The sequence below is a fragment of the Alternaria arborescens genome, assembly GCF_004154835.1.
Source record: "Alternaria arborescens strain FERA 675 chromosome Unknown contig_3, whole genome shotgun sequence".
In the NCBI taxonomy this organism is placed as follows: Eukaryota; Fungi; Ascomycota; class Dothideomycetes; order Pleosporales; family Pleosporaceae; genus Alternaria; species Alternaria arborescens.
In genome coordinates this window covers 1,360,625-1,380,976 of record NW_021167858.1, presented here as the reverse complement: position 1 = coordinate 1,380,976, position 20,352 = coordinate 1,360,625, and the positions used below count along the sequence as shown (strand labels likewise).

Here is a 20,352-nt window from a genome sequence, read left to right as displayed (position 1 = left end):
AGATAAAAGACAAACACTTCACGAAGGCCAGGAGAAACTTGATCATGCCGCGTCTTAGCTAAAAGCTGGAGGCTATGGAGGTAGGACGATGCGTGGGGCGGGTGCGTAAGGGTGAACTAAAGTAGGATGCCTGCTCGGGCTTAGGTGTTGAACAATTCCGCCAAAACTCGTAACTTCTATGTCTATATCATCGGAACTATTCGGCACTTTGGTCAAGCAAAGCTAGATTGATTTGATAAGATTTGTAAGTTGCGATCATGTTCTGACCATAGTAACATATCCAGAAACAGTACAGAGGGCACAGTCATTGTACGAGAGAAAGCAGCAAATCATAAGTACGTCAGCTCCCAGCATTACTTCAGGCTTACAACGACCTTTTGCGCCGAGACTCCCTTCTTGTGTATATCTAACGCTCTTTGGATAGCTCCTAGTCCTTCTCCAACGATCATGGGCTCCGGTGCAGGTCTGAACTTGCCCCTTGCAAGGGCTTCAGGCAGGAAGTCGGCATATACGGCTTCACCAACAGGGCTGTGTGCTACTGATCCGTATATGAAGCTCGTTTCGATATCCCTTAGCCTTGATTTGATAGCGATAGAGATCATCGAAGTCGCGAAGCTCCAGACAATCTGCAACGCGACTAAGTGTTTCGGTTGAGCCGGGATTGGATATGTTGCCATCGCGATATGTTTGCCGCTTTTGCAGCTGCTCAGTGCATCCAGGCAGCGGAAAACTGCACCCTCTCCGATTGATAGGGCCCCCGCGCATTCTCTTCCTTCCATGAACTTAACAATTTTATCAACTGAACAGGGGTCATTATAATCGAAAACTTCGGTCGCTCCGAGCGATCTCAGGAGATCAAAGTTCTTTGGAGAAGATGTCGATACGACTTCGTATCCAGCGGCTACAGCGAGTTGGATAGCGTTGCAGCCCACACTAGTCGAGCCTCCCCACACAAGGACAGTCTTTCCGGTCGATTTCGGGTCAAGTTGAGGATATCGCAAGCCTAGCTGGTCTTTCTCAAATAACCCTGCAGCAGCAGTGGTGAAGGCCAATGGCATCACTGAAGCAGACTCGAATGATGTGGTATCCGGAATGGGCGATGAGTTCCTTTCGAGGAGAACGGTATACAGCTGGAATGCTCCATACGCCGCGCTGTTGATCGTCTTGTCCGTGCTCTGTGCTTGACCTAGAACGCGGTCCCCTACTTTAAACCGCACGATCTTGTTCCCAACCTGGACCACCTCGCCAGCTACATCGTATCCAAAGACGAAAGGATATTTGATCCAACCAAATGCCATACTGGTGCCCTGATCTTGCAAAACCCAATCGACAGGGTTGACTGCTACTGCACGGTTCTTGATGATGATTTCGTCTGGCCCAGGTGTAGGAAATGGTGCTTCTGCGACTTGCATTCGTTGCTTAGGTGCTGGTATCCATGCTGCAAGATTGGTAGGCATTGTATAGGATATGGTCTTTGAAGTGGTAATTACTTGTCCTCAAGATATCGAGAAGTAAGAGAGTGGAATATGTGATTCCTTGGAGCTTGTTTAAATATTACTTCCTTGGTTATTCTATACAAATATCAACGTTAGTTTTCATGCTTGCCTACTGTGTGCTTTCAAGGATGAGATACAATGTGCCAATCAGCGTCAAGCGGACGTCCGTTTGGACCCACTTTCCAGCCACAGAAGATTACTGGCTCATACCAGGTACGCTGACGCTTACATACCCCAATGGGAAGAATGAGCGATATAGTGTACATTATGCGATGGAAATATGATCCGTGCACATTATGAGTGGCTGATGTGCCCGCGGGCGCTGTCAAGGGGCATGCTCACAATTCCAATAAGACTCATTCCAGTCCTCATCTCCTGACCAAAGGAGAAGCAATTCGAGGACATGACGAGTTCCCCCGTTTCCTCCGCACGGCTACTGGAGAAGATGAGAGGCCGAGAGAAGGTTCAGCTGTCTTGCGACTTTTGCCGGAAGCGAAAGCGAGTAAACCGTTCATCTCTCTATACTGAACAATTGCTACTAACTCGCACTCAGACTCCGTTGTGACCGCAACAAGCCATGTGGGAGTTGCATCCGGTTAGGGCAGGCAACGATATGCACGTTTCCTCTGTCTCAGGTTCCTCGCGCTTCACAAAGAGACCCACCAATGGACACTGCCACCCGAAAGATTTTTCAGGAACGAATCGACCAACTCGAATCACTGGTTCGGTCTTTGCTTGATAAGCAACAAAGCAAACTCAATGCTCCATTGCCTGACAGCGTGGCGTTTCCCATGGCCACTGATGTCGCCGGTGATACGGATCCTCTCACATACGGGGCTGGGAGTATGAATCTGGAGAACCATGAGTCCTCTTACGTAGAGAGTGATCACTGGAAAGCCATCCTCGATGAAATAGGTGATCTGAAGGGCATGGTGCAGCAACATCCCGAAGATTTAGGGGATCCCTATACTGACCCGGTACTTCCTGGTAACGATCTGTTTCTTCTTCAGACATATCCAACCACGAAGATGGATATCATCGCTACGGTTCCACCTCGTATCGTTGTCGACAGCATGATATCGAAGTACTTCAAGTGGGCCGATATGCCCGTTTCCCTTGTTATTCATCGCGGGGTCTTCTTCAAACAATATGAGGCTTTCTGGGAGGACCCACTTTCGACATCGACCATGTGGCTGACCATACTATATGGCATGATGTACACTGTGGCGTATTGTACCCTCTTCATCAATGGAGATGCAGGCTCACTTGATGAGACGACGGCATCCGAATATCGTAGCATAGTCATAATCTCACGAGAGAAGATGATACAGTGCCTGAGGCTAGGCAATTACATGAAGGGAGCGCCGCATACTATTGAAGCTCTTTTGACCTTTCTGCAGACCGAATACCTTCAAGGCGAAGACACACAACACGGATGCTGGCAGTTGACAGGTGTCATTATACGTGTAGCGCTCAAGATGGGCTATCATCGTGACGGCTCGCATTTCCCAAACATCAGTGTTTACGAGGCAGAAATGCGCCGGCGTACTTGGTACAGTAAGTTTCTCTGTACAAACTGCATGTATGAATTATACTGACTTCGTACAACTACATTTAGTACTCACACAATTCGACACTGCATCTGCTTCCCAGGTCGGCCTTCCGCGCATCATCAAAGAGACTCAATGCGATGCCGCTGAACCTCGTAACCTTCTTGACAACGACTTCGACGACACTTCAACCGTATTGCCGCCCGCTAGACCACAGAATGAACACACGCTTGCTCAATTCCTGGTCTACAAGAGTAGAGTTGTCTCCGTCTACGGAATGATTTGCGATTTCACTACGTCATCCAAGCAGCGAGACTACGAGGAAGCAATGCGTTTGGATGTATTGCTCAATACTGCATACGCACAGAAGCCTCCTATACTCGAGCTGGAATCCATGCAACGGTCTGTCTTAGACGGTGCTGAGCTCATCACCCGCCGTATTTATATGGCGATGTCTTATCATCATGCACAGATCACCCTTCACCGCAAGTTCATGATTCTTGCGAAGGCAAATAGCAAGTACAGCATTTCACATACGACATGCGTGAATGCGGCTACGGAGATGTTACAATTACACGTTGAGCTATTTGAGCAGTGCCAGCCGGGGCGTATGTTATATACTGATCGATGGAAGATTCTTTCTTTGGTCCAATCCGAGTTCTTGCTGGCCACGACTGTGTTGTGTTTCAACTTGAATGATGACATCAAGAAGGGGCTGATCGGTGGAAAGGTCGCTACGAAGAGTGTAGAGGCGCTCGAGAGATCGAGAAGTGTCTGGGAGCCGCAGAAAGTGTTCTCGAAAGAAGCTCAGACAGCTTTGAATACTATAGATGTTGTTCTTGGTAGACTGCATAGTAGGTCGGAAAATGACGGGGCAGACAACGCACAACCATCTGAAGCAAGCGTTAGCTTCACCTCGTCAGTCTTGGCAGACATGAGTTATGGAGGCGGCCACAGCTTCGATTCACCGGCAGATCAAGACCGTTCACAGACAGAAGCTTTTCACAGTATGCAGGGGAGCTCCGTCAGCACAGCCTTTGACGCATTCTTCGAGATGGAGCAGGAGTGGGAGGGATGGCTCCAACTTTGAGAAGGAGGCTGTCTAAATCGCGAATTTGATCATGATTATTTCTACATCTATGGTAATACAGTGAAGCAGGTGTAGACTTCTGAGAGCAAACTCGAACTGCCTAGCGTATCCATCGCGTGAAGTCGTTATTCCATGCATCTTCGTTATCATCAGTGCCCGTGCACCACATCCAGTTGAACACCTTTCGATAATAAACATACGTTTTGCAACTAATACAACAACCTAACATCTGCCCCCTACCGTAGGATTCAACTCTGACCGAGTCAGGAAGAGAAACAGACCTCTTACACTCCAATCGTTTGATGGACTCCTTCACCTTTCGTCTCCCCATCAACACCAAGATTCTCAATATTGCCCTTTTGGACCTCTTCGGGTTTCGGAATAGGCGGTTGCTCCACGACCTCGTCGAAGATTCCGCCTTCAGGCTCTGTGTCCTGTCCGATGGCTTTGAGTATCCTCCATGCTCTTCTAAACTCGTCTCTAATAGCGACGATACCACGGTGAGTGACTGTCCTTGCAACATTGTGGTCGGTCTCGAAAGGATCTTCAATGGCGAAAAGGTACCGGTTGGTAACCTTCTTCTCAGCTGTAACCTTGGTTGTTGCGCTCACCCAACCCTTGCTCTGCTTCGACAAGATACCGCCAGGCGTCCGAAGGGAGATGACTTCGTTAGTCCAGTAGAACTGGGGAGGTTTAGGTCCATAGCCGTACCCAGAAAGGGAAGCATAGTACTGGAAGAATCCACGTAGTAATGAACCGATGGACTGTGTATTTTGCGAAAGGCGACCAGCTTCTGCGGCTTGCATAATTTCCGGTTCATTGCGCCAGAAACGTACCTCATAGCCTGCAATAGTTGTATGCTTGAAGAACTGCTCCAGGGCTTCTGCGTCGCTTGGGAGCGGGACGGCCAGCTGAAGGTTCGGACATACTGGTGGTTGCGCGATATTGACCAGGTAATGCAGTACCATGAGCACCCATCCGTACGAGTTGAGAGTACCGGAGTATGCGCTGTTGACTTTACGTCGCTTGGCCCAAGACTTGACAAAGAGAACTATGGGTCGGACACGCGGGTCAGTTAACGAGTAGCATCGAAGCATATGGGTGTTGTGGATGCCGAGCGGGTTCTCGAAGTTAATGTCACATTGAATTCCGCAACCTGTCTTTGGGAAGTCGAGAGGACCCACAACCTTCTCTCGTGTCCACTGCTTCTCGTGACGATGATGCTGATCTCTCTTGGTCTTATCTTCAGTCCCGTCGCTGATCTTATCCTCTGACTTGGTGGCTAGGACAGAAGAGTTTTCCTGGGGCACCTCAGCGTTTGTGGGAGCTTTTTGTCGTTTCTTTGTTGTCGCCGCAGCCCCCAAGGTAGGGAAGTCGTCACCAAAGTTGGAGCTGTCTACTTGCGCCGCCAGGTCTGGAGCCTTCGATCCATCGGCATCCACCAGCGGCTTTGGTGGCTGAGTAGGTTCTTGTGGTAGGTCTGAAGGATACTTCTCCTCTTCTGGGAGTTCGTCCCACTTCTGGCGTTCCTCAGCGAGAGCTCTGTAGAGGGTCTCGGTCGGTGTCTGGCATATCTTCAAAATGGGCACTCTTGTCCTCGTCAGCAGACGGCCACCGAGCTTGGCGTCGAGGACCGCTCGTTCCAATAGACGAGGAATACCGCGGTCGATCGTGATATCACTAGCTCTGGCTGGATCTTTCCACTCTGGTACTACAGCCAAATCCATGTCTGAGCCGGGCATACCAAAGCCTGAAGCTAAACTTCCAAAGCCTACCAAGGAAATGGTCGCAATGTCACCAGTGTAGTCTCGAGCAAAGGCCTTTTGCATGATCGTTTCCAAGTATTTTCGAAAATCTTCCTTGGCGTCCAACTCGGACATGGACATCTCTACCTTCGGAATCTCTTCTGCCGCAACTGAGTCCAGATGCTCAATCTGAGCCATAGGGTTCTCCCGTGGCTGATTCATGGATCGTGGTGCATATGAACCTTGCGGACGAGGACGCTGTGATGATGACGTTGGGCCTACTGTAACTTGACCTGGCAGTGCAACGTTGTCATGGGGTCGCTGGAGGATTCTAGGGGTCTGTGAATGTGGCGTACCAGTTGCATTCAGATTCTGCTGTTGGTAGGGAGGCCTGAAAGGCCGCGAGGAATACTGCCGATGATCTACTGGTGAGCCGTTCTGAGGCGAGTTTAGACCTTGCTGATTTGAGGCGTTTCCCGTAGGTTGTTGATACCGCTGGTTAGGGATATAGCCTCCTCTTCCACCCCCTCGAGCTGGAGCCGTGTTGGCGGTAGCGTTTGTACGCCATCCCTGAGCTTGACCTGGCGTGGGGTGGTTCTGGCCATTGCTATTGACGTTATTGGCGGTATCGTGGAAACCTCCACGCCCACGCCCACGCCCACGCCCTTGGCCTCGCCCGCGTCCACGATATGCTGAGGGAACATCTTGGCTAGACTGTCCACCAGCTATGCTAACGTTGCCGAGAATCATATTGCGCAACTGGTTCTCCAGCCCAGTGGGTTGCGGTGGATTCTCCTGCTCCATGGTGTCGGGTCAGTGCAGACTCGTTTGCGATGCAATAAAGTCGTGGTTTGGGACTCTGATCTTGTGGAGTCCAGCAGTGAAAGATGGGTAGTATGCAAGATTGCCTCTCAAGGCCAAGTTCGCAATCACAGGACGTAACTTTGCAGACCCAGGTTCGAGATTCTTTCTTTGAGTTTGCTTGGTGCTGCGCGCGGTGGTTTTCGCGGTTACTATTTGGAGCAAGCGATCGAACAGCCCCAACGTGTGGATCTCTTAGCGCATCTGCGATGAGCGTCCAAGCCAGGCAACCACTCGTGAATATCCCACCTAGCCAAAGTGGTTAGGCCTTTGGCAGCACTGAGACAGAAGCACAATGCAATTTTGCGCAATGGAACGCGTGGCTGGGGATGTGCGGCTTCTGCGACGGCTCACTTGTGGCGCAAGAAGCGAGCACGATGTGGATTTTGGCTGGTGGTGACAATGGCAATCGAACCATGGTGTCATTCCCTGGAGGCGGAGATGGGGCGGCTTCACTGTGATGGGTCTTGGCACACTAAGGCGTTAGCGCAGAGCTGTGACGTTCCAACTGCGCTTCGACCGTGGAGCACGATTCCTTGGGACAAAGGCGACTGAGTCTCCGAACAGTCTTTATCGGCCACCCATCGTCCCTCATTCTTGTCTTCATCCTCATAACCACCTTCGCTATGAACGGCAACACCAACGGGAACCCGCCGCCCGCCAGCGCGCCCGCCGCGCCCGTCGCCGTCAATGGCCAGCAGCCGCCTGTTCGTCGCCGTCGCCCGCGCCCACAGGCCGATGTCCTGCGCAAGCCCCGTCGCCCGCTACAGAACATTACCCGGCCCATGGTGTCGTTGTCGCAGATGAACGAGGCCAAGAAGCCCGTCGCAGGGCCCGCCAACGATGGAACCCAGTCGAAAGACGCGTTGCGACAGCAGTTCCTCGACCAAGGCGCCAGCGTCTTCCCGCTCATCGTGAGCCGCAAGGATCTGAAAGAGCTGCGACACCATGTCATGCGTCTGCATAGCAAAACTCACGTCGATATCACCGACGAGCATCAGTTTAAGACCCCGATCAAGCTCCACCGCAGAGATCCGCGTGCGCCCCCAAGCGGCATGGGGTCGACCTACGAAGAGGAGGACACCAAGGAGGACATGGAAGAGATGAAGGAGCGCGAGCGCATCGAACTGCAGCAGGAAGAGCGTCGCAAGGTCCGCGAAGAGAACCAGGCCAAGATCGCGCCAACCGGCATGAAGAAGCCCCCTGCCTTCCACAAGAAGACGGAGCAAAAGTATCGCCCCGACGACACTCCAGAAGCGAAGAAGCGCCAGCTATTGCGCTATGAGGAGACGCTGCCGTGGCATCTTGAGGACTTCGAGAACAAACAGACATGGGTCGGCACTTACGAGTCGGAGCTGTCAGAGACACACGTCATGCTGTCAACTACTCGCCCCGGAGATCCAAGTACAGCCATTCAAATGGCTCCCATGGAACGCTGGTATCGCTTCAATGTTAAGGGCAAGGTCAAGACCGGCGGTGACGACTTGGACAAGATCCTGGCCAAGGTTGAAAGAGGCGGCGGACCAAAGTTCTTTGCCGACCTTGAAGAGCGCCAGAAGCAGCGCGTCAACGCAGAAAACAATGCAAGGATGTGGAGTGGAGTCCGTACCCGTGTAGGTGGTGGCGCAGACGACGAAGGCCGGATCAAGCGGGAACGCAACGATGATGACACAATCGGCTTCGTCAAGCGCGAAGCTGACGCAGACGATATTGACTTCAATCTTGAGGAAGACTTTGCCGACGACGAAGAGGGTCTGAATGGTCTCTTCGAAGGTGAAGAGCAGGACGTCAAAGAGGCAGCTGAAAAGCTGAAGCGAGACCAGCTGCAAGCCGCTCTATGGGATCGACCAGATGAGCTGGCCATTGCCATAAAGGAAGAACAAGAACGGAAGGAAGCCGAGGAGAAGAGGATCCAGGAAAAGGCGACTAGAAAAGCCCTGGTGAAGCGCGAGAAGCAGTACGACTACCTTGACAGCGACCCAGAGAATCCGTACATCACAGAAAGCGAATCGGATACCGACTCTGAAACAGAGCGACAACAGGCAAAGGAGGAGGCAGAGAAGAAGGCAGCCGAGCAAAATGGCAAGGCTCCAGAGGCTGGCAACGTCCCCTCTGGTACGTCGACGAAAGGCTCCAACACTCCATCAGGAAACCACAAGTCTGGTGATGGTAAGAGCAAGAAGCGGCCAGGTTCACCCAACTTGTCAGAAGCCAGTGGTAACGAGTCTTCGCGCAAGAAGCATAAGAAGAAGCATGACAAACTAGCTGATGGATCTCGGAAATCTTCCCTTGCCAATCTCAAAGGCGCTGGTTCTGGTAGCGACAGCGAGATGACAGACGCCGGCAAGAAGCGAAAGAAGGACAAGAAGGACAAGAACCGCATGATGATGGGCGGATCTCCTAGCGGTACTCCTGGTGCTAGTCGTGCGGGTAGTCCAGCAGCCAATGGCAGCCGCGCGGGTAGTCCCTCCGCAGCTCCAGCACGACCTCCTTTACCATCTGCCAAGGAGATCTATGAATCGTTGCCGCCCCAGGGCATGAACATCCAGAACCTCATCGTCAAATTCAAGGGTCGCGTTGACAAGACGAATACGCAGCTTTTCATCAAGCTTGTCAAGGCGGTCTCTAGCTTTGACAAGGCCAAGAGCTGGCTTACTCCCTTGGAAAAGATGCCATCCGATGAGCATATCAGTGCCTTCATGAATGCGGGGAATGCACCAAAGCCTGCGTAATTCGAGGACACGTACGGTCTAAAGGGAACCATTTTTAATATCCAGCGTGTACTTTGATAAATTGAATTGACGTAGAGAGTGTGGGGTGAGGGGCCACAGATTGGCACAGGCTTACTTTGCGTTCCTCATCGAGGATAATACATGACTCGCAAAGTACCGGTACGACAGTAACCCTGAACACTTTCTGTATTGTGGCTACCCAGTATAGAATAAACTATTACTTTCAATTCTAGCTGAACTCTATCCACAATCATCATATTTTCTTCTCTTCAATCCCGTCCTCTTTACTATTCTCTTCGCTACCATTCTCACTTCTCAACGGACTCTCATGCCCCTGTTCCGCAGCGACCTCCTGTAACACCATTTCGTTAGCACCAACCCCAACTTCTTCATCTCTTGGTACATTTGGTCCATGCATCGCTTTGTCTGCTGTCTCCCCGTCAGCAGAATCCTTGTCTTTCTTGATCATGCTCCAGCCGCCTCTCCACCCAACCCATTTCTCCTCCCAGGGACCCCTAGCAACGATAACAAGAATCGCCGCAGAGATGAATCCAACACTAGCACTGCCGCTTCCTACCCACCCGGCAGCAGCATAAATATGGTTTCCAGCCGCCGTGCCAATAAGCTGACCACAAAATGTAGCAACCATGAAAGCGGTATTCACCCCGTTCCGCCGCTTCGGTTCCACCGAGTAGATACTAGAACGGTTTGCAATCTGCGCAGTTTGGTTGCCGAAATCCATCAATAGGGCTTGCAGGACGGGGCCTGCGACGGTAAAGGTACCCGTATAAGTGCCTAGACATATTCCCAGAAGCGAGCATGTAAGACCGAAAAGGACGGAGAAATGCGGGACGAAGCGGTCGGTGACTGTACGCGCATATATGGGAGAGATAAGCATGCCTGCTATGCCTATAAGCCCAAACAGTCCGATTGTGAGGGAAGAATAGTTGTATGGGCCATCCGCGAGGAGAAATGTCAGTGTTGTCCAGAAAGACGTAAAAGGCGCTGAGCAGAAGAGACCGGCTAGACAAGCCTGAACAAGAACAGGATGACGGAAAAGCATCTTAACGATATCGAGCAGTATTCTGAAATAGTTCATGCCCGGGTTGGTTGCAGGATAGTCGGGCATGAATAGCCAGAGGAGGACGAAGATGATATATTGAATGGCAAACGCCATCCAATATACTGCGCGCCAGGTGACGAAATTCGAAATTGTTCCCGAGAGGACGCGGGCGACAAGCACACCAAGCATGAGGCCAGAGACGACGATGGAGAGTGCTGCTGCGCGGCGTGACGGAGGAGCTAGGTCGCCGACCAATGGGAGCATGAGCTGCGGTGTAACAGTTGTTACCGCTACGATGAAGGATATTGCCGTGAATGTCCCAAGGTCGGAGGTTAGACATAGTCCGAGCCTATCCATCGTCAGTAGTCTTCTTCTAGTGCACGTCATAGTTCAAAAACAACCTACCATAAGGTCGCAGTAAACCCTACTAAACCGCATACAAATGGCCGTCTGGGCAACAAGTCTCCCAGAGGGCATAAAAACAACAGCCCAGCTGCATATCCAGCTTGCATTACAGTAGGAATCTGCGCAACCTGTTCATATCGTACACCGAAATCTATGGCTAGTAGGTTGAGGATGGGGTGATTGTAGTAAAGATTTGCTACTGTAAAGCCGGCGGCAAAGGCAAACAGGACGTTCACTGGAAGATGTGGGTGATTAGCTAGCTGATACACTCAGGGACGAGGTTAAAGGGGAAAACTAGGGGGACTGGAAGTACACCCTAGGACTTTCTCCCCGCTCAAGTTCATAAGCGCTCCGGAGGCCACGATAACCATATGAATATGGACGTACTGCTCATAGAAAATTGCGGTGGCTTATCCGGGTCCCAACGACAATTTGGCGGGGTCCATGTTAAGGTTGTGTAAGCTCTTTTCCATATTGAATGCTTCCCTTGCTCTTTCTCCTCGACACCTTCGCTTTGTTCTGCCTCGTCTCTTGATGGATGTTCCGCTGGCCTAGAGGTAGCCGTCCGTGCTGCTGCTTCCCCATTGGCTGGTACCGTCCTACAGCCCCCGCCATCCTTAATGTCGTTCGTTAACATGATCTGCTTATATTGCACACATTGTACTCTGACAAAAACGCATCCAATAAAGAGTGACAAGAGCGATTAGCGAGGCAAAACGTGGTGCAAAGACTAAGAGGCAAAATTGCGGAAGAATCGAGGTACTGATAGTCGATGACGGGATCCTTCCTCTTTCGAACAAGTTCGGCAGAAGTGAGGAGCCGAGAACAGTGCTGAACGACGCTGTTATCCCCGATATCACCACCAATCAAATGTAGCGCACTATCTGGGCACAGGATATGACTGCTGTCATGAAACGTACTGGTATTGTGCTGGACGTTCCTTTGGTATCTAAACGACGTCAACGATTTTCTCATCTTCATCGTCTTCCACGTTCTCCAGCCCCATTAGCTTCCCGCTACCACCTGCGCTAGCCATGTCTGGTATATCCTCCTCTTCGCCTTCTTCTTTGCGCATGATGACTTGAACCACACGATCGCATGCTTCTTGAACTCCTTCATCGTCGACGTGCATGTGGCACTCTCTGACGATTGGGTAGACTTTGACGCGTCTCAGCACTTCCCTACTTTCTTGTGTCGTACTCAGCAGAAGTAGTGTCTCGAGATGTGTCTTGATGATTTCATTATCCTTCTCGCGCTCCTTGTCTGGCTCGAGGAGTTGCAGCTCATCCAACATGCCCTCCGTGTCATCATCCGCGTATTCTTCTGGGCCCATAAGGGGTAGAAGAATATAAGGAAGTAAGTTCGCACCGATAGAGGGTGGTGGTAAATTGGGGTCGGAGGATAGATTGGATAGCAGTACTGGGTGCGCAGGGACGTGAAATGCGACATTCTTAATCGTCGATGCTACACCAAGGCGTCGGATGTGCGAGGTGTGATCGGTGAAGACCTGAATCTTGGTGATTGGAATTACGTTGTCGTCATGCTCCTGGGGTGTAGTGAGGTATTCGCGGCCTTTGGGAAACTTGGCCAGATCGGCGAAGAAGTACGAGAGGTAGTCAAAGTCTGCGTGCTTGTTGTAAGCGCCCTCTGCGCCCTTGACAAAGCAGTCCATGAGCTGGTCCATGGCCCACGTCGACTTGGACAGCTCCTTTGGTATGTCGCGCTTCAACTCCAAGACGCGTTGTAGTGAATCCTCCTTGGCCATATTGGCGAGGAGCATTGCGATCTCGTTCGCATTTGGCTCTTTCGAGTTCTGCAGCAAGTCAACCTCTGCCTGTTCTCTCTGTATGCGCGGGGAACTGACATACGGTTATCCGCGATAGTAGCGTCTCGAGAAATTCATCGTCCTTGGCCAGTGCCTTCTGGACCTCAGCGTCTGCCGAGACGTTGATGAGAATGGTAAGGGCGTTCTTCGCTATGGGCGCATAGTCCTTGACGAGTAGCTTGAGATCCCTAATGGGCTCTAGTTGGTTGCGCTTCCACAAGGAAGGGTTTGCTTGTGAATATCCGACGAGGTGTTCGGCCGCTGCACAGTGTGAGATATGTTTCGTGGTGGGGTGGAGGGGTTCGTCTGACCAGTCTGTCTGATCTGCGTGTTGCCGTGATGCAGGAATTCTACAAGCTAGACATGGCGCGTTAACTGGCAGGAACCATGAGTTCTCCAAGTCCTCTTGCTCACCTCTTCTAATTCTGACGGCATCGTGGCTGTGGCTGCTTGTTCTTGCCGTGCGCGATGACGAAGACCCAACTTTTTCTCGGTTGCAATTAAGGTTATCGATAAGCTTAGCGCATCCCGCACCTCCAGGCCTTCGCCACGAGTTGTCGCGAGACGCATACATGGACGCTAGCATCTCTGCCGCAAGGTGATACCCGTTGATTGCTTCATCTAATGCATATTGCCCTGCCTATTCTTAACTCTCTATGACCTGATTCCATAATCAGCTGGCGATATCCAAGCACTTGGAAGCTCAGCGCGGTCATAATTCGGACGACTCCAGCACACTGCCCAGCGACCAAGTCTTCTAATCAATCATGTTGCGCATCTTGCCATCTGCGTGATTTTGCGACACATCCTGGCACCATTTCTTGGCCAAAAGTCCTGGTGTTAGGGGCGGTTACGCGCGACTTGACTCTGCAGCTCGCGAGCTCGTTTTACCGCCGAAAGCTTGGTGGCTTCAAGCCGCAACCCCGCCGAACGCTGGTGTGCCAAAACCAATCTGCATCCACCAGCACTGGCTAACAGTCTTGCGCGCCAGCTACAAAACTATGTTGATAGATTCAACTTTTAGTACAGGAACTGATGAACAACATGTCTACGAGTAGCGACGCTGCAAAACAGCAAGCAGGTTAACAGATATGCTCCTCCGCATTCCCGTGATGGACAGCGAAAGTGCCATGCTGGCATAGGTTTTGAGCGCTCGAAATAGATTGCCGACTTGCAGCGGGCCGCCGGACTGGCCACTTGTCACACGCATATGCTGCCCAGTACGCAGGGCAGGCACACATCATCAACCAATGAGCGTGGTATGCCGGTATCGTAACATCTCGAGCTAGTGTGCCAGGGTCTGTAGCGAGTGAACAGCGTTGGCGCTTACAACCCCCCCAGCCACCCACCCAAAATATAACCGCCGCTCATCAACCATGAGTAGCGCCGAGCCTTACAAACGTCTTGATTGGGCCCATCTGACCACCACCTGGCTGCAAAGAGTCCTTTCCTGCATGGGAAGCCGTCTTTCTACCGCTATTGCCCTTGATGCATCCCTACAGCTCTTCCGCTGACTCGGACTACCTCGCAGAATGCTCGTCTTATAGTCGTTATCCCCAGATTACCCGAGACGTCTGCTCGTACTCTCGGTGTTGCTGTTCCCAGTCTTTGTTTGCTTCTATCTACACAGCCGGTATCTGTTTCGTTTGGTCCCGCCAGTTATTTCGGGATACCATTTTATTAAGAGTAGGCTTGTAGACATTCATTATGGCAGGACCAGCACTTCAACTATTCCCTCCGCCTCGTGCTCCAAGACAGACGAGTCCTAACCGAAGACCATCTCCACACACAAAACCAACAAGTCCAGAGCCATTGCTGCCTGAGAGTGCAGTGAGCAACAAATCTCCAGTTGACCTCCACGGACTCCTTATACAGGTCAACTCTGTTCCAGTCTCTCCATCCAACCCAATGGCTCCTCCACCGGCCATTGCAGCTCCGCCAAGAGCACATATGCCCAACTCGCAGGCTACAACAGCAGTGCCACCAACGGGCAGGCCACACTTCGAGCCACCCCCTCAGCAAGCGGCCTCTCCGCAGATTGAACGTCAAGAAAGCTTTTACCGCACACAAGAACGTCCTGGGCATAACCAGACTAACGACCAGCAACGTACCGCTAGTCCAGATCCAACTCGCGCCATCTCACCAGCATTCTCTGAAGCTCAGACTCTGGTCCGAGCAAATAGCTCTGCCACTCGATGCGTCTCACCTCAAGAAGAGATTCCGATGCGATCAATGTTCCCCATTTATGATCCTACAGTCCCTCTTGGACGTCAACCATATCAGCCAACGCAAACATCGCCAACACAGATACCCCGGACGCAAATCAGTCGATCGCCCTATTCTTCCGAGTCGTATGTTCCTCATAGTAACGTTCGTTCGAGCAATTCGTCAGCCCCTCCACCACCAAAGCCCTTCTTTACGCCGTCCAACCTACTCGACAACCTCTGGACGGCTACCAACGGACAAGAAGAGCCAAGTGTACAGATATATACATTGAGGATGCATCGAGCAACTGCCTCGAATCCAACAATTACGTTTGGTACGACGCCATCCCTGCCATTCTATTCTGTAGCACAGTCGAATCTGGCAGGAAATCACGACATACCCAGCATTATGAACGAATTGCTTATCCAACGGCATCATCCAACTCAGCCGCGAGTGCTGCCTATTGCCCAACTCGACCTCATCGCGCCGCCTTCATTAGATAGTGGGGCTTTCAGCCAAAAGCAGCACGAGGACACCACCATGCTTACTAGCATATATCCCAAGCTTGCCGCTCTCCAGGCGCTCGATGCGGCTGCCAATTCACCCGCTGCCTCGCGTATAGCGCTTTCGGACCCTGGCGCGCAGTCTCCCGCTGCACAGCGGCTGGCTGAAGACGTTCTGGCTGGTACTGCACAGCGCGAGTGCTGCGCCCTTGCCTGGACGAGGGATAACCCTCAACAACAAGCAAATCCTTGGGCGCAACACATGCCGTCAGAAGGATCGTATCAGTTGCACCATCCGACATTGGGCACGTTTCCTATCTCTTTAGAGGGTGACTGCTCTGTCATCAACGCACCTTCCACCAGACCCGTTACAGCGTTCTATGGACATAACATGCCTATGACACCGCAGAATATGGGACGGAAGCCCGCTTGCATCACGGTATTGAATCCTTACATTCTTTCTCCAACGACACCACGGACAAACGCTTTCTCCCCACTGCCACCGCCTCCACGGTTAGATGGTATCAACCGACCAATATCCATGACTCCGTCTGAGATGTCGGTTGGCCAGCTTCCCACGACCACAGACGCCACTGCGGATGATGCTATGCTCGCACGTCTCGATTTCGCCAACGATGCCCTGATTCTCAATCTTGGTGCTTTGACACGTTTCGGCAATCCTTTCCTAGTTGATGTTGTAACTTCCACGCTCCTGGCTGTTGCAGTGGCGGAAGCTACGCGCGGTCGCAAGACACGTAATCGAAGTCAAGAGAACTTTGAGCCCCCACCACCGAGCTTCACTCTGACACATCAGAAGGAAGACACCGCGAAAGCGTTCAAAGACTCCTTTGTCGAGGGCTTTCAAGGCATCGGAGGAAAGTCACGACCACCGCTCTCCGGTAAAGGGCTGAAGAAGTTTGCTTCCAGCCTGAGAAGTACGACGACGACACGTAGTGAGAGCGCACATGGAAGTTTCGACAAGGACATTGAGCTGGGAGAGTGGTACGGACAGGACAAGTACACCAAAGCAAAAGAGACAAAGTCTGAGAAGAAGGCAAAAAAGGCGAGTGCTGATGACGAAAGTAAATTGCCGTTTGTCGCCCGCACCGTCATAACAGTATTGACGTTCGCATTCAAGACTGTGGTGTTCGTCTTGAAAATTGCGTTCAAGATTGTTGCGGGTGTCATCGTTATGATTACGAGAAACTTCAGCAAATTATAATGTGAGAGACTGTAGATGGATGGGCGGGCAAATTCTTAGGACTTGGGGAGTTCGGTTTTCTATTCTGCATGATACCATTATTACTACGTTCGCTGGACACTATTTAGACCACGCTACATGCGTGGCAGACGGGAACCTAATTTCAATACGATTACATTGATTGTAGTTCGCTCTTGTTATCCAAGTTTTCAACACGAGATGCTGACAATGAACAGTTGGTAGATAAATTATTGTACCGAGAGATGTACAAACAGCTGGCGAGAAGTAGTTACGCGGCGCCTACCACCATGTACTCCTCACTCTCAGTCTCACCCATCAGAGCCTCCAATATGTCATCGGCGTTCTGAAATATATAACTCATCGGGCCTTCGCCATCCTTCAGGCGCAGCGAGCTGCCTGGCAACAGGTCCTTGGCCTTCTGGGCCATTGCAGCAGGGCAGTTCTGGTCCTCCCGACCATGCCACAGCGTAAGAGGGATCCCATTGTCTCCAACGTACAGTTGGCCAAACTCGAAGCCCCAGTCGCTGCCGTTCAATTTTGCCTCCCAGCTTACGCCTTCACTCCCTTGATAAAACGATTCCCTGGTCATGGCTACGTAGATGGGCCAGTTAGTTCTGTCTTTGATGGCTTCTTGGTCGCTGGGATGTCGACATTGGATCTCCTTGGCAATCATTTCCTCTAGGACTTTCGGATCGTCGTTGCGACTCGCCTTGCCCATGGTACTATCGAACAAGGTGGTGACCAGACCAGTCATCCATGGCGCTGCCCATAGGACAATGCGCGAAGGAAACGTCATGCCTGCTGTCCCCAAATTGACTGGATACAAGCCGCTGACTATGCTAGCGCTCATCAAGCGGTCCTTCGATATCTCCTTCACGCAGGCCAGTACGTAAGGTGCGCCTCCAGATACACCCAGTACGTAGAAGTTGTGGATCTTGAGGTGGTCGGCCAGTGCAAGCACATCGGCAGGCCAGTCGAGGATACGACGGTTGGTTTGAAAGGTCGATAAGCCGCTGCCAGGACGGTCGGGGGCGATGATTCGGACGTTGTGTAGGGCGCAAGCCGAGTGCCAGAGCTTGCCTTCGTAGCGCGACGATTGGCAGCCATGCATGAAGACTATTGTCTTTTGGGGTACCGGACTGCCGTAAACAGCGTAGGATAGGGTACGGCCATCTTTCAGCTTCATACGCTCATTCTCCTGCTGCATCGTAGCCTCTGTGGGTGGTATTTGTTAGTAAAGGGCGTGGTTGCGTTCTTGCAGCTTCTACGGAAGAAGGCGGGCACGAGGCCACATCACCTTCGCCGTCTGCGGTAAGCGTGACAGGCAACGCATAGTGAAGGTTGTTTGCCTTTGAGGCATATACAAGCGGATCGACGATACGCTGAGTTGTGCAGAGCGGGGTGGACGGGCTCGACACCACGGGGTGAGCTTTGTTTCGGCCTCGCCAAGTTGCACTACGGCTATGACGGGCAAGGCCGCCGGACATCTCGCCCACTAGTTCTGACTTCACATGCATCGACAGAGACATCACACCAACCTTGCTCAGATCAGCGAACTTGCTGGAGAATACCATTAATAGCACTCCTCATTATTCGGTGCGCTTATAAGTCCTATGAGGTTGGGGGTCGAAGCCGCTTCCAACCTCGGGTACCCGCGCTATTTACTGTACTACCACTTGGTGCTCGTAGACGAGACCGCATCGAGACAGTAAGAACCCGAACGCCGCCGCATACTCCAACTACAAGCCCCCCAAACTCCTTGTATCCAGAAACGCCGATGCACTAATATTCCTACTTCTTGTTCATGAAGAGCGGGCGAAGAAGAGCCTTGACAAACCCTTCCTCCTTCGCTTGATCCAAAGGGAAGATACGACTCTTAAGGGTGTATGCGCGGAAGAGCTTGTAGTTCTTGAAGGTAATGACTGGATAGCGCTCTGGATCGTTCCGGTGGTCTAGGATGTTGAAGATGTTGACATAAACGCGTGAGAGAGCCTGATAGAACACGTTAAATAAATGGGCTAAACGGTAGAATCATTTACGCACTTTCTTGCACTGTGTGATAGACTGTGGTATAGGATCGATCTTGACGTCGCGACACAGTTCCTGCCACTTTGCCAGGCTCGACTTGTCGGGGCCGTAGTGTCGTAATACCTCAAACTCAACGACTTCGGCGCGACGTCGCTTCTCCTCGTTCTTGGACCAACCTTGATGAATAGAGAGCTTACTTAGTTTGGCTATCAGATCGTCTTCAGGGCTCGGGACAAATCCGTGAAATTCTTCCTGCGTGAAATAGTCATGGCCTTGATCGGAAGAACCGTTGTCGCTTGGGGGAGGAGTGCTGCAATCGCTTGAGGAATCAGAAGCAGTTGTCACGGCTTCAGGTACGATGGAAACGCCACCTTCTGTTTAATGTAAGTACGTCGCTTAGGTATTGCTCTTTCCGGATTGCTACTCACTAGCGCTAGCGCGATTCCGACGAGCCATCTTTCAAGGTTGCGGGTGGGGTGTCGATAGTGGTGCACGGGAATGTGGGCCCTTTGGTTAAGAGCGTTGCCCGACGTGTCGCGTTCCACTAGACCGCGATTTGTGGTGCTCCCAAGGAAAAAGAAAGGCCATAAAGCGTAGAATGAATGTTGACGCGTCGCCAAGCGGCCGTACGCCGCTGAGTCATGCACATTAAGTAATCCGTCTCTCAGGGTCATTTTCACGCGCAGGACTTGTGGTGTTGCATTTCCTTGTCATTCCTTCCAACCCTAACATGTCGCTAACATGCACATGCTTTGTCTATCATAGCTTCCTCAACAACGCGCTTATGAAACCGTCCTGTTTCGCCTTCTCTCGAGGAAAAATGTTGTCCGGTGATGTATATTCCCGGAACTTGTAGTGGTTCTTAAACCGGATGACCTCAACACCAATGTTACGATGATCGATAAGATTAACCAGGTTGACCAAGACATTCCGGCTACCAAGCACCTACATGCAGTTAGCAACAGGTTCCCAATTGCTTGCGACTTGTTTACCCTCTTGCACTGGGTGATACTGCCTGGTGGATCGCTAACGTGTACCTCGCGACAGAGATTCTGCCAGGTTTCTAGCTTCGTCGTATCTGTTCCATATGCATAGTCGAACTCTTCCGCCTGACACTCAGCCCAGCGCTTTCTCACAGTCTTTCCGGCCCACTTGCGCTGCGCCGCTAGGCGCTCGAAATTGCTCCTGATTCCAACCGTCGGGTTGTACACGAAAGGTGGGAACTTCTGGAACCATGCACCAGCCTGACTTGGGGTTTGGGTATGGACATCGTTATCCGTATCATCGTGATCTAGGGCTGCTGAAGCTGCCTGACAGTTTGTCCAATGCTTTCTTCGAAGCTTGTCGCCCCACTTGCGCTGTGATGATAGTCGGTCGAAGTTACTCCTGATGCTGGCGGTCGGGTCGTACACGAAGAGTGCAAAGCTCAAGAACCACGTTTCAGCTTGGGTTGGCATGCGTGTATTCGCAGTGGATGGTGTGTTAGCACCGTTTGGGGTTGCAATAGAAGCTGCAAGTTCTAGGACAAAGCGTTATACTGTGAAAATGCCTGATGTTTGAGAAAACAAAAACACTTACGAGCGCGAGGGTTTCGTTGACGGACCATGTTGAAGCAGTTCGTCAGCTC

At 51.6% G+C, this 20,352-nt stretch overlaps 10 protein-coding genes across 10 annotated transcripts; 3 read left to right on the top strand and 7 right to left on the bottom strand.

Annotated features, from left to right (window-relative positions):
* Nucleotides 1-353: 353 nt before the first annotated feature.
* On the bottom strand, nucleotides 354-1,457 carry AA0111_g1974 (hypothetical protein; the record flags this gene model as incomplete). The annotated part of the gene is made up of 1 exon (XM_028647693.1): nucleotides 354-1,457. One exon carries the CDS (start codon nucleotides 1,455-1,457, stop codon nucleotides 354-356), a length of 1,104 nt encoding a protein of 367 aa, XP_028510840.1.
* Nucleotides 1,458-2,161: 704 nt separating this feature from the next.
* On the top strand, nucleotides 2,162-4,136 carry AA0111_g1973 (hypothetical protein; the record flags this gene model as incomplete). The annotated part of the gene is made up of 2 exons (XM_028647692.1): nucleotides 2,162-3,053; nucleotides 3,115-4,136. The coding sequence occupies 2 exons, from the start codon at nucleotides 2,162-2,164 to the stop codon at nucleotides 4,134-4,136; spliced, it is 1,914 nt and encodes a 637-aa protein (XP_028510845.1).
* Nucleotides 4,137-4,420: 284 nt separating this feature from the next.
* AA0111_g1972 (hypothetical protein) lies at nucleotides 4,421-6,685 on the bottom strand (the record flags this gene model as incomplete). Its single annotated transcript, XM_028647691.1, has 1 exon — nucleotides 4,421-6,685. One exon carries the CDS (start codon nucleotides 6,683-6,685, stop codon nucleotides 4,421-4,423), a length of 2,265 nt encoding a protein of 754 aa, XP_028510846.1.
* Nucleotides 6,686-7,368: 683 nt separating this feature from the next.
* AA0111_g1971 (hypothetical protein) lies at nucleotides 7,369-9,474 on the top strand (the record flags this gene model as incomplete). The annotated part of the gene is made up of 1 exon (XM_028647690.1): nucleotides 7,369-9,474. One exon carries the CDS (start codon nucleotides 7,369-7,371, stop codon nucleotides 9,472-9,474), a length of 2,106 nt encoding a protein of 701 aa, XP_028510843.1.
* Nucleotides 9,475-9,727: 253 nt separating this feature from the next.
* Nucleotides 9,728-10,894, bottom strand: AA0111_g1970 (hypothetical protein; the record flags this gene model as incomplete). The annotated part of the gene is made up of 1 exon (XM_028647689.1): nucleotides 9,728-10,894. One exon carries the CDS (start codon nucleotides 10,892-10,894, stop codon nucleotides 9,728-9,730), a length of 1,167 nt encoding a protein of 388 aa, XP_028510844.1.
* Nucleotides 10,895-11,891: 997 nt separating this feature from the next.
* On the bottom strand, nucleotides 11,892-13,202 carry AA0111_g1969 (hypothetical protein; the record flags this gene model as incomplete). Its single annotated transcript, XM_028647687.1, has 4 exons — nucleotides 11,892-12,755; nucleotides 12,811-13,028; nucleotides 13,079-13,124; nucleotides 13,182-13,202. The coding sequence occupies 4 exons, from the start codon at nucleotides 13,200-13,202 to the stop codon at nucleotides 11,892-11,894; spliced, it is 1,149 nt and encodes a 382-aa protein (XP_028510550.1).
* A 1,272-nt stretch (nucleotides 13,203-14,474) lies between these two features.
* AA0111_g1968 (hypothetical protein) lies at nucleotides 14,475-16,697 on the top strand (the record flags this gene model as incomplete). The annotated part of the gene is made up of 1 exon (XM_028647686.1): nucleotides 14,475-16,697. The coding sequence occupies one exon, from the start codon at nucleotides 14,475-14,477 to the stop codon at nucleotides 16,695-16,697; it is 2,223 nt and encodes a 740-aa protein (XP_028510549.1).
* Nucleotides 16,698-16,965: 268 nt separating this feature from the next.
* Nucleotides 16,966-17,904, bottom strand: AA0111_g1967 (hypothetical protein; the record flags this gene model as incomplete). The annotated part of the gene is made up of 1 exon (XM_028647685.1): nucleotides 16,966-17,904. One exon carries the CDS (start codon nucleotides 17,902-17,904, stop codon nucleotides 16,966-16,968), a length of 939 nt encoding a protein of 312 aa, XP_028510552.1.
* Nucleotides 17,905-18,488: 584 nt separating this feature from the next.
* On the bottom strand, nucleotides 18,489-19,181 carry AA0111_g1966 (hypothetical protein; the record flags this gene model as incomplete). Its single annotated transcript, XM_028647684.1, has 3 exons — nucleotides 18,489-18,689; nucleotides 18,741-19,099; nucleotides 19,154-19,181. 3 exons carry the CDS (start codon nucleotides 19,179-19,181, stop codon nucleotides 18,489-18,491), a joined length of 588 nt encoding a protein of 195 aa, XP_028510551.1.
* Nucleotides 19,182-19,484: 303 nt separating this feature from the next.
* AA0111_g1965 (hypothetical protein) lies at nucleotides 19,485-20,331 on the bottom strand (the record flags this gene model as incomplete). Its single annotated transcript, XM_028647683.1, has 3 exons — nucleotides 19,485-19,670; nucleotides 19,718-20,244; nucleotides 20,304-20,331. The coding sequence occupies 3 exons, from the start codon at nucleotides 20,329-20,331 to the stop codon at nucleotides 19,485-19,487; spliced, it is 741 nt and encodes a 246-aa protein (XP_028510554.1).
* Nucleotides 20,332-20,352: the final 21 nt, after the last annotated feature.